The sequence below is a fragment of the Electrophorus electricus genome, chromosome 17 (genome assembly GCF_013358815.1).
Source record: "Electrophorus electricus isolate fEleEle1 chromosome 17, fEleEle1.pri, whole genome shotgun sequence".
In the NCBI taxonomy this organism is placed as follows: Eukaryota; Metazoa; Chordata; class Actinopteri; order Gymnotiformes; family Gymnotidae; genus Electrophorus; species Electrophorus electricus.
The window spans coordinates 5,795,326-5,807,825 of NC_049551.1; the positions used below are offsets into that span (position 1 = coordinate 5,795,326).

General features: G+C 46.0%; 1 protein-coding gene across 1 annotated transcript in view; it reads left to right on the forward strand.

Annotated features, from left to right (window-relative positions):
* robo3 (roundabout, axon guidance receptor, homolog 3 (Drosophila)) overlaps nt 1-12,500 on the forward strand; it is a 68,221-nt gene that overhangs the window by 25,723 nt on the left and 29,998 nt on the right. The window contains 4 exon segments of the mRNA XM_035535642.1: nt 6,975-7,132; nt 7,752-7,872; nt 8,133-8,271; nt 8,779-8,906. Of these exon segments, the coding sequence (XP_035391535.1) occupies nt 6,975-7,132; nt 7,752-7,872; nt 8,133-8,271; nt 8,779-8,906 (546 nt within the window).

A 12,500-nucleotide genomic window follows, 5' to 3' on the forward strand; every position in this document is an offset into this window, starting at 1 on the left:
TTTTTGGTAGACAGCAGAATTCATGGTTCTATTTACCACAGCAAGTCCTCCAGGTCCTGAAGCAGCAAAACAGCCTCAGACCACCACACTATCACCACCATATTTTACTGTTGGTATGATGTTCCTTTTCTGAAATGCTGTGTTACTTTTACGTCAGATGTAATGGGACATACACCTTCCAAAAAGTTCAACTTTTGTCTCGGCAGTCCACAGAGTATTTTCCCAAAAGTCTTGGGGATCATCAAGATGTTTTCTGGCAAAACTGAGACGAGCCTTTATGTGCTTTTTGCTCAGCAGTGGTTTTTGTCTTGGAACTCTGCCATGCAGGCCATTTTTGCCCAGTTTCTTTCTTATGGTGGAGTCATGAACTACTGACCTTAACTGAGGCAAGTGAGGCCTGCAGTTCTTTGGATGTTGTTGTGACCTCTTGGATGAGTCGTCACTGCGCTCTGGGGGTAATTTTGGTCGGCTGGCCACTCCTGGGAAGGTTCACCACTGTTCCATGTTTTAGAAATGGCTTTATAACCTTTTCCAGACTGATAGATCTCAATTACTTTGTATCTCATTTGTTCCTGAATTGCTTTGGATCGCAGCATGCTGTCTAGCTTTTGAGGATCTTTTGGCCTACATCACTTTGTCAGGCAAGTCCTATTTAAGTGATTTCTTGATTGAGAACAAGTGTGGCAATAATCACTAATAATGTGGCTAGAGCAATTGAACTCAACTTTCCAAAGATGTGATAAACCACAGTTAATTTATGTTTTAACGTTGTTTAATTTATGTTTTAACGTCTAATATATAAATTTGTTTGATGATCTGAAACATTTGTTTGACAAACATGCAAAAAAAATAAGATATCAGGAAGGGGACAAACACTTTTTCACACCACTGTGTGTGTGTGTGTGTGTGTGTGTGTGTGTGTATATACACACACTCTTCAGCCTCCAATAACACTTCACTAGTGGTAATAGTCCTTCCATTTGTTATATTTAGATTAGTAAATTGATTCGAAAACTAATTATCTTGTTACATTGAGGTCACTAGTAATTTGTGCTTTAAAGTAACATATTACTATTGACCACCAACAGAATGTGTTTGCCCACTTGCTTAAAATTGAAAGGCACTTGAATTTTCATCCTTAACCACCCATACGGAGATAAAAGATAATTGGTTGTTTACCAGCTCCATTAACAAATTGTGAAATTGTAGGACATGAGGCTGATCATGTACGCTGGCTATGCAGAAGCTCATTGTTTGCTGACATGACACGGCACCATGGTGCTTTCTTTGGCCATTGGGGAAAACATATTTACAGTGAAAACTGAAGAGTTGCAGTGAAGGAGACTGGAAAATGTCATATACACTCCTGCTACGTGGCCAGCATGTGCTGCGCTCGCTGAGCATCACTTCCTTCTGATCTTACTTCGCCACACTTTCTAGCAGCTAAGAGCCTTCCCATGCTGTTGTTTTCTCACATAAATGATGAGGGTGGGGATGTGATGTCGAGTTTCACCAGGCTGTTTTTAGGGAAGGATAGTGAGATGTCCCTTTGATGTTGGGCAGAGACAACCTTACGTAAGAGACGTCTGCAGTAATTGGATTGACATCACAAGGGAACCACTCTTCACTGTGCTAACAGTGGAAAAACACTGACATCTTGATAGGAAATCTGTTTCAACTTTTATCCAATATACTTCACCATCCGTAATAATAGCTATCTCACCTATATTTGGTTTTTAAATTAACAGTCACGTTTTAAAGCAGTTAAAAGTGTTTTTATTTGTGTGTGTTGGTTACTTCACTGGACCCATTTGGTGTTTGGATGATGCCCAGGACCAGATGGGGCTAAGTTTGGCCTTCAATGTTTGGTGTCCATATGCCCCACTATGAATATGGCCCTGGGCACCTGGTCTGGTGAAGGGTCATATGTATCAAAATTATTCACGTTGGAATCTCCTTCTCTATCCATAAGGTGGAATCCTATTAATCTGTAATACAGACTAATCCCACATCAAGGCTTTGATAAATGAGAGGCGTGCTCTGTAACAGCATGGGGGTTGGTAGGTTCTGCAGCAGGTGTCTCGCATGCCACAGGACAAACGTAGCCTTTTAGAGGAGAGGAGGGGAGTGACCGGCCAACAGGCCCCAAGCTTGCCATATGTCCGCATGCTCGTGTAATTATTGGTTCTATTGATCACCAGTCCATTAGATTCCTACCTTTCAAATGTCTACCACCTGTTCACATTCATTACTAATCACACAAAGGGCTTCACATTCACTGCCTGTGATGGTGCATTGTTATTATGACGTCTTAGCTGAGCTGCAGTGGACAGCTGAAACGCTGCATTGAGTACACCTTGTTAATGGGGAAATGACTCTGCTGACAGTTCACTGAAATGGCATTGTAATTAGGTCTCATGGCTTCAACAGTCATCAGCAGAAACAGTAATCGCTTGACACGTCAGCCGTTTAGAGAAAATGGCTAAGCTCTGTGTGAATTCCAAATCAAATTCTCACCATATTGGATATTCTGCAGATGTGTGGAGCTTAAAATACTGATACTACTGTGCTACATGATCTCATGACCTCAGTTTAATAGGACAATATTTTTGCTGCTGTCATAAGAAGAGATTACAGTCTGTGCTTACCCTGATGAATCTCCAGGATGTGTGTGTGTGTGTGTGTATGTGTGTGTGTGTGTGTGTGTGTGTGTGTGTGTGTGTGTGTGTGTGTGTGTGTGTGTGTGTGTGTGTGTGTGTGTGTGTGTGTGTGTGTGTGTGGAGAGACCAGCCTTCACCATCCCTCACTTACATAGGAATATCAGTCTGGAACACAACAGAACCTTTTGATAATGTAAACGCTCTGGTCTGCTTGATCACACTTGATGATAACCTTTTTAATTAAAGCTGACTGATTTCACATAGCATGTTAATCAGAACCTTGCTTCTCTGCAGAAATGGATCATAAAGCTAGTATAGCAACCCCAGTGCGGTCCATCCGTGGGGCAGAGAGACCTTAGGTCATATCTGTGGTCAGGCAAACCTCTCAGGAGCCGAGGAAACACACTTAAGGGAGGCGTGCGAAACGGGAACAACTCTCAGCGGCACAGTACCAAAGGAGACTTCAAACACGCCTGTCTGCTCTGCCACACTCCTTTAAATTGATTTTTGGAATCTTCTGTCCTGTCACTCAAGAAAATAGACTCATTTTGTTACAAGGATTCACGTCGGGTTAAAATGTAGGACCTCGGCAGCGTGAGCCTTGGCAGGTTTTTCTTTTCCAGGCTCTTCCTGTGCCACCAAAAATCGAACTTAAAAATGAATGAAGGATCCAGGATGAGGAATTGATTTTGTGGGGGGGTGGCCGGGGAGGGGGGGGAGGGGTTGAGAATCGAGGGATTCATTAGTAATGCTGCTGGTCAGAATGCAGCAGCGTCGGCTGGAGGAGGGGTAATTGAAGTGGACTGTGGCGCTCACGGGTAGGATTACACTGGCTTTATTGTCAAGACAGTGAGAGAGAGAGAGAGAGAGAGGGAGAGAGAGAGAGGGAGAGAGAGAGAGAGAGAGAGGGAGAGAGAGAGAGGGAGAGAGAGGGAGGGCACTTCCCTTGAGGGTGGCACTCATAGGTCGAGGGTCACAGGTTTAATCCGACTCCCCCAGGGCTTTATGGGTAATTGCCAGAGCCTAATCAAGCTCCAGGGAGTCTGTGTGGGTCCGAGCAGATGGGGCGGACCCAGTCCAGTCCTGGTTCAGAGGAATCGCAGCTTCCTTCATTCCCACTGAGGAACAGCAGCAGAGATTCTAGGTTAACGATCTCTGATGCATCACTTCTTTGTGCTGGCTGTTGTCCCTCCTGAATGCCATGCTTGTGTTCTATATTACATTGTATATTAATACTGTTAGGGGACAACTTCATGTGTCCTCTCACACCAGGTCCGGTGAAGGTCTGACAGGCCAGCATTATATTCCTGTTAAACTTCGGCCCATCTATCATCTATCTCGCTCTTTCTCTCTTCCTAGCTATCTCTCTTTGTGCTGACTTGTCTGGAAATGTGTCAGACTGTGGATTGGTAAGAGATGATTTCATTCCCGTAGACTGTGTGTAACCTTGTTTCTCGTAGAACAGGGGATATTAATTATTAGGAGATACCAGCTTCACAGTCACATTTCTCAAAGCCAGAGTGTCATCAATCACTCAAGAGATCCTTTTGCTCAGGCCCTCTTTTGTATTCCAACCAGAGGCAATGCGCTGCTATGCTGACATTCAAAGTGATGGAGGCGGCACAGCCAAGGCTAGCTCTTATCCATCAGAGATGAAGAGAGGAGACGCCCTAAGGGTTAACATTAAAATCCATAAAGTCTGCTGTCCTGGCTCTTCATTAGAACACACACACACACACACACACACACACACACACACACACACACACACACACACACACACACACACACACACACGTGCGCACAAGCAAACAAAGCTGCTTCATTTATCTCTCTCTCTGCTGGGGTGACATCGTAGTGACATTAGCTCAGTAATTCTGGCCTAATGGTAGCACCTCCTCCCCAGTAAGAGGGAACACACACTTAAATATGGCACAGACATTCATTTATTTCCTCTAGTAAGGAACAGTAAGGACCAGACAGAGCTATCTGAAACCTTGTAATGACCACATGCATATAACTAATTCCATTTGAAACACACTGGGCGTTTGTGGGGAGATTTGCCCGCTATTCTTAAAGCTGCCGATTGTAGTCATTGCTGATATATTTCCTGCATCAGTCTGATTCTTTCGAGTACACCGACACCTAGGAGGGAGGCTAGAGTGTGCATGTCTTTAGAGCCTAGTGGAGATGAGTGAGCATGTCATTCTGATTGAGGTGAACAGTGATAAAAAAAAAGAGGCCCTTCAGACTAGGCCCTTCAGATTGCAAGCTACTATTACATTGTAGAACAGTGATAGAAATATTATACATTACAAGGCTTTTGTGGAGCTGGCCACATACCGTTGTCTTTCCTTGTTAAAAAAAATAATAACAGCTTTGAGAAGTCCTCAGTAGACCAACTACAGCCTGATTAAAAAGTTCAATTCTCCAAAATCTGTCATTGTTATTCAGCAGTTGGATTTTTTTAGCTTTTATAGAATGTTTTAGCATTTATCGTAGCTCATCATTAATCTTGCAGCAAAGTACTGAATAATTTTTTTTGTTGGCTTTATATTTCTGTAATATACTCTAAGAACAGTTTTGCATTATCTTCATATAAGAACACCACTGACCTTTAAACACACTGGACCATTCACATCATGCTTCACTACCATGAATATACAGATGTGCTTAATAAAGTGGAGTTACAACTGGGCAGTGTTTTGAACTGATGTTGATAAATGGAAGATTTTCTGCATTTTAAAGCATGTTTGTGTGTGTGGGGGGGGGGGGGGGGGGGCGGGCAATGTGAATACAACCACTCTCTTTTCAGATATTTTTTCTTTGTTTGTTAGGAGGTGAGGAAACAAAGAGAAGAGTGTGGCTGGGTAGGCTATTTATGCTTTTTAAAGGCCAGGCTAGGTCTGCAACAGATAAACACACCACTGACCTTGGGTCTGTATGCACCCCCTACACTAACCTGCTGTATAATGGGGAATTAAAACACCCACACTGATCCTGGTATGGTCAGCTTTATCTCTTCCAATCAATAGCAATTTGTGGGTCATCTCTTTACTGTACAGACAGAGATTGCTCCTCAGGAGCTGGGAGCAACTTCTCAACCCCACAGTTCAATTTCTGAGGCGACAGTGGATTCTACAGTGTGTTCAGATTCGGCTCTAATCTGGAGAATGTCTTAAGCACCTTTGAGCAAGTACGGTTCAGGGTCTTTAACTGATTTATACATAGAGATTCAATCCAAGGTGAAACCGCTGCCTCTAAAAATACATCAAAACATGAATCATGAAGCAATTTAAAGTTTCCCACACCTATGCGATTCCTCTGCTGTCTGCAGCTCCCCCTGCTCCGCAAGCTCGCCGGACAAACTAGGTCTATTTCAAGATAAGTATTTAGTAGTGACACACTGGATATTGACGTTCGGGGCAAGAGCATTCTGTTATATTGGCTGCGGTCCAGCACAATAGAACAGCCTCCCCCCACCCACCCACTTCGTAAAGTTTATCCTCAGCCCTCCGAGTGATGCTAGCTCAGGGGCTCAGGGGCTGATTGGAAGACTGCAGGCACAGGCAGCAGTCAGGCAGAGGCCGGGCGACAGAGATGGGCTTCCTGCCACGCAGAGGGCGGGAGAATCTGATAAACGGCAGCAGAATGGAAATGCTGCAGCAGCGGCCCACTGAAGATGCGGCGTTGTTGATCGAAGGCTTCGACTCGGCAGATATTAGCGGCCGGCGTGCACACGGGCACGCGTCTGTGCGCTCGCCGTAGGAATATGTCTCCACAGAGTTCGTGCAGGCCCTTCACTGAAAATGCGCAACTGTGTGGGCAAAGTGCTCTTCGGGCGCGGTACATTTTTTGTTTACGTAAGCGTTCGAACTGTTTATGTCTGTGTCTGTAGAAATGAAGTAAATATTTCTTATTTGTTTGAAGCGGCATTTTGTTTTCTCCCCTCGTATCTCGTTCATTCAATTATTTATGCCAGAAGGGAACCAGCTCATTTATTTATGAGACAGGCATAGGACAGGGAGAAAACAGGAGCCAAAGGGAGATTTAGTGGGTAGAAGAAAGCTCCAGCCATAGAAGAAAGACCACCTCTGTCCTGCCAATATGTGTCTTAGCAGACTTCTATGGAACAATGTAGCATTACAGAGTAAAGCACAGTATACAGCACGGTTATTTTTTATTGCACCTCTAGAATAGTGCCACTAGAATGCAGACCTGCTATGCAGTCGCCCTCTCTGTCTCTCTCTCTCTCTGTTTTTCTGCCTCTGTCTGTCCCTCACATTCTATTGCTTTTTCCTTTCTGTTGTACAGTTTTGAGAGATGATTTCCGGCAGACCCCCAGTGATGTGGTGGTGGCCGCAGGCGAGCCGGCTGTGATGGAGTGCATACCCCCCCGGGGCCACCCCGAGCCCACGATCTCCTGGAAGAGGAACAATGTGAAAGTTAACGACAGGGACGAGAGGATCACCGTGAGTCAGCCTCCTCTCCTCCTCTCTCGTCCTGCCTCTCTCTCCCTCGTTTTTCCTCTCACTTTGTTCCCTCACTCCTTCTCACCTCCGCAATGCTTTCATCCACTCATCCCTGGACCATACCGAATGCAAGTACCTCATTGCCCTCTCTCCTTTCTGTCTATTCTCTTTCGCTCATGGGGTCCCACACAGTGTTACGGTCCATAGCTCTTGCACAAGCCACTTATCCAAATGGGCTTTGACACTGTATTCCAGATACATCAGTGGGGCGGCCCTCGTGTTGTCAGGCAGTGCACAAACAGCTGTGATCACCCCGATCTGTGGGCTGAAGTATGCAGGCATGCTAAGCTTGCATGAACACAGGACATGGGCAATGCTGTATGCACATTATCTACTCCACAGAGCTGAGAAAGTGCTGTGGGTGCGCAGCACAATGGTAGACAGAGAAACATCGGTTTACGATGTTTCCGATCCTCTACAGTCGGCTCCCCTTTGAGTATAGAGTTGCATTCAAAAGGATGTGCAAGACACAGCCGATCCTACATCATCGCGGTGCGGTGTGTTCAAGCTCTGACCTCAGGCCCCGAATGCTCTTCTTACTGGGTTGTGTTGCCTGCAGATCCGCGGAGGAAAGCTGATGATCTCAAACACGCGGAAGAGTGATGCGGGAATGTACGTGTGTGTGGGAACCAACATGGTGGGAGAGAAGGACAGTGATCCAGCTGAACTGGTAGTGTTCGGTGAGTTTATACCCCACTATCTCTCTCTCTCTCTCTCTCTCACTAACTATCACTCGCAATCTCTTTCAACCTTTCTCTCGATCACTTTATCACTTGTTTATTCTGCTCTGTTAATTTGATTTTCAATTGTTTTACTATAATTGACATGACATTTTGCTGTACACATTGCCAAATAATTGATTACTGTAAGCACAATATAAATGTGTCAGACACAATGATTTTGGACCTATGACCTTTCACCTCCTCCATGTCTCATTCAGAGAGGCCCATGTTTGTCCGGAGGCCAGTCAATCAGGTGGTACTGGCTGATGACACGGTGGATTTTCAGTGTGAGGTCCAGGGAGATCCAGCCCCAACTATCCGCTGGAGGAGAGAGGAGGGAGAAATGCCCCGGGGCAGGTCAGATACACTCACACACACACACACACACACACACACACTCAGCTTACTGGAGTACCTACTATTGATTCTAATAGTCTTTGTAGTCAGATGAACACACAGACTGACACACACTCACAAACAAAGACACATGTAGACTTGAATTATAAAAATGTCTCAGTAAAGCTAGCACTAATGGATAATTATCTTTAATGACACATATCCTTACTCTTTTTGTACAGTTTTATAAATAATATATGATGATTTTGGAGACATTTTTCTTTGTGTGTGTGTGTGTGTGTGTGTGTGTGTGTGTGTGCGCGCTTGTATGTGTGTGTGCACATGTGTGTGTGTGCGCTTGTATGTGTGTGTGCATGCGTGTGTGTGTGTATGCGTGTGTGTGTGTGTGTGCACATGCGTGTGTGTGCACATGCGTGTGTGTGTGTATGCGTGTGTGTGCACATGCGTGTGTGTGCGTGTGTGTGTGTATGCGTGTGTGTGTGTGTACATGCCTGTGTGTGGACACAGGTCAGAAATACGGAGTGATAACAGTCTGCGGCTGACGCAGGTGAGAGCAGAGGATGAAGGAACCTACACCTGCGTGTCTGAGAACAGTGTTGGCAAGGCGGAAGCATCTGGAACACTGCAGGTCCATGGTGCGTTAAGAACTCACGCGCACGATACACACACTCACACAAACACAAACGAGCACGACACGCACACAGACGCTGGCATGGATCACTTCAGCAGTGGGTTTCACGAGCATACGCCCCCTACCCAAACTCCCGCACCCCCTTTTTTCACTCCTGGCGTAGTTAGCTGTAGTCCTCACACACCTGCTTCCCTCACGCTGCACTCATTAAGAAATGCAAACTGCTAAAGCTGTGGTCATTTATTTAGGGCTGCCAGGCACAATTAAAGCAATTCTGCTCAGCCACAGACACATCTTGCTCTCCAAAACACGGCTGCAGATTCAGATTGTTATTGTATTAAGAAAACTGTGCACACCTAATGGTGTCTCACAGCACCATTGCACCTGTAGCTGATTTTATCTGGCAGCTGCTGGGGAGATGAATTAGCATGCCATGTGTTGGGGGGGGGGGGGGGGGTGTTATTAATGGGCTGCAGTAGTGCATTTTCAGATCTTAAGTTTCCAGAACCAGACATGGTTTAGATCTGGGCTCCTGTGGCAGGCTTAGATATTTCACCTCAGCTCACTGTGCATTCTAGAATGTTCACCGACGCAGTAGCTCAAAACGCCACAGCCGAACAAAAAAAATAAAATAAAAAAATGAATAGATCAAACGTTGGGAGTTGAGTTTAAATTGTTTGTGGAAAGATCTGACAGGGCAAAGATCTGAACCAGTATGGATAGGGGTGACCATGTAAACATGGAGCGCACCAGTGCAGAGTTGTTTACAGGAGAATCTGACCAGTTGGGTGTCTGAATCTGACAAGTTGTGCAATCCAGCAGGCGAGCTGTGCAAGCAGCTGGTGAATGCTGACACAGACGCTTGTAGAGCGCTCATGGAGTTGGGTCTAGAATAGCTCCTATTTAGTCTATAGAATGTTTAAAGTTCATTCTAAGTCACCAACCTCCACCCCGTGCCTAAACTGCTCACCCACGTCCCCCTTATCCCACTTGTCTTCTATCGGTCCTGCTGCTGTCGTCTGCAGAAATCGCCTGTGCCCTGCATGGCACTCATCACTTCAGCCATTTTCTGTTTTTTTTCATGACATTCTTATTGTAAATCACTCTCGAGCCCCAGACCAGCCATCTCATTTTCATTCATAATTTTCATTCATCATTTCTCTCTCTCTCTCTCTGTCTGTCTGCCTCCATTCTCTCCTCCATTCTAGTGGGCCCGTCTTGTAAGTACCATTCCATTCTCATCATACTGCATGTTGTGTGTGTGTGTGTGTGTGTGTGTGTGTGTGTGTGTGTGGGTGGGTGGGTGTGACGCGCGTGTTTGTGCATGCGTGCGTGCGTGCGTAAAGAGCAACCATTGTGATTGGACGTGACAAGGTCACAACCCTTTGTGGGCGCCGTCTCCCAACGTATGATCCCCAACCAGCATGCGGAGAGAGCCCATATCTTCACCTCATTCTGAATCCCACTCAACACGGCGATGGCGTTGCTCCCTGTTCCTGACTATATCACAGCCTGCTAATGAACTAACAAAGCAGACTCATCGGTGCTTCTCCACGAATGCCTGTGTAGGCTTCCCACCCCCTGCGTCCGAACACACGGACGTCTTAACACCCCCGGAGCTGCTGGCAGAAAGGTCTGTCCTTCGTCAGAGAGACTTCCAACGAGACCGTGTCTCGGCGCAGGGTCGCGGGCGCGGTGGCAGGAAGAGAATGAGAGCGAGGCGGTCAGCCAGTCGACAGAGAGATGAGTAGAAGAGATGTTTGTGAATCTGGGCTCAGCAGGTAGGCAAGGGCAACGAGCAAAATGGCACAATCTCTAGAATTTGCAGTAAGCTACGCACAGCGATGCATTAAGAGCTCTGTCACACTAAACCTTTGCTGTTGTTTTTTGTTTTGTTTTTTTACAATGATATTTGAGGGTGGCTTAGCACATCGGTGAGGATGTTCTGATCATTTTAAAGTGCTGCACTGTGTCACTGCAGAACATCACAGAGGAAGAATTTGAAGGTCGCCCAACAAGAGTGGCCTGGACTGAATGCAGTTTCAAATCAGTTATTGAGAAGCAGCTGAGTGGAGTGTAATGTTATTGAGCTGTGTACCACTGACCTCAGATCTGCACTGTACTAGGCAACATGAAAAGCCTCCACTTCTCCTTCATCCTTCATAAATAACAAACGAAATCAACATGGAGAATGTTTTTAGAGCCTCACCTCTTGAGTCTCACCTCTTTTTTTTATTTTTGTGGAGCAGAAATTAAGGTGCAAAAAAATTGACATTTATGTTGAATGAAAGATATTTTTGTCAAAGTCTGACTAGGGTGTGAAACGCGCTCTTTTGTTTGTCTAAAAATTAGGGAAAAAAACCAGGAAGACAGCAGAGTTCTTCATTTAAAAGCAAACCAATCAGTCTGTGGAGTTTGAATAGCATTCGCATAACACAGTGTAGGACTTTTTGTGTGATGGAAAAGCCACATAAAGAGCAGTTTAAACATAGGTCAGGCACAGAGGAAGAAATGGAGAGAGCCACTGACAGAGAGCTAGAGATTTACAGAGAAGTGGTGAGTGAGTGAGTGAGTGAGACAGAGGGGGTCTGCCCTGCTCCACAGATGACGGATCTGTTTCATCATACGCTCAGTGGCGGGTCGTGAAATAATCCGGCCGGCTCATTTGCCTAACTGGCCTCTTCATTAGCATGTGTAAGATAGGGGACAATAGAAATGAAATAAGCCCATGTAACGGCGGTTTATAGCAGACTAAAGGCAGCCTCAAGAGGCTGCAGTCCGCTGGCTCGTTATGCGTGCGGCGGGTCTGCAGTGAGTTGCTGGTCCAAAGACCTGATGCTTCAGAGCCAAGCCAGGGCGGAGAACAGCAGGCTATTGTGATCGCGACGTCATTATATGCATTGCCTAATTCCATATGAATCAGTGAGTGTGTGGTTGATTGATGGGGAAGGAGAAGCATATGTGCTGTTCTGCTGTAGATAACCCGAAACCCTTAAGAGCATGTTAATGCTGGTTACAGTCTAGAGGCCGTGTTAATTGCCTGTAGGGGTTTTAATTGCAGCAGTGGTTAGTGAAGCATGGATCCTCACCATGTCTGTCTGTGCGATTGTTTGAGTGTGACAAGTGCCTGTCGGGGTTGTCCCACTGGGGGTTCCAGCTCAGCAGGCTGGCAGTGGTACTGGCTGCTTGCGATCCAGAGGATTTGGGGTGTGTGTGTATGTGTGTGTGTGTGTGTGTGTGTGTGTGTGTGTCAGAAGGCAGGCAGCAGTGTATTGCATGACAGTACTGTGATCATGCGTTTTGGGGGACGTGCGTGCATTGTGGGGGCTGGTTCGTCTGTGTGCTGGGAGTGAAACCTCCTCACTGTCCCGAGGGAGTTGGTGTGAAAGCAGAGACGCAGCATGTGCATTTCACACTGCTTTCAGTAGGAAGGGGAGCAAGCGGAGAACTGTTCTCAGACTCCAGTGCGTCTGCAAGCCAGAATAAAAGCTCTGCATGTGTCAGCATAACGGGTGTGTGTGTGTGTGTGTGTGTGTGTGTGTGTGTGTGTCCTTGCACTCACATGGTTGTAGGTGGCGTTGGAAGTTGACGGTCCAAC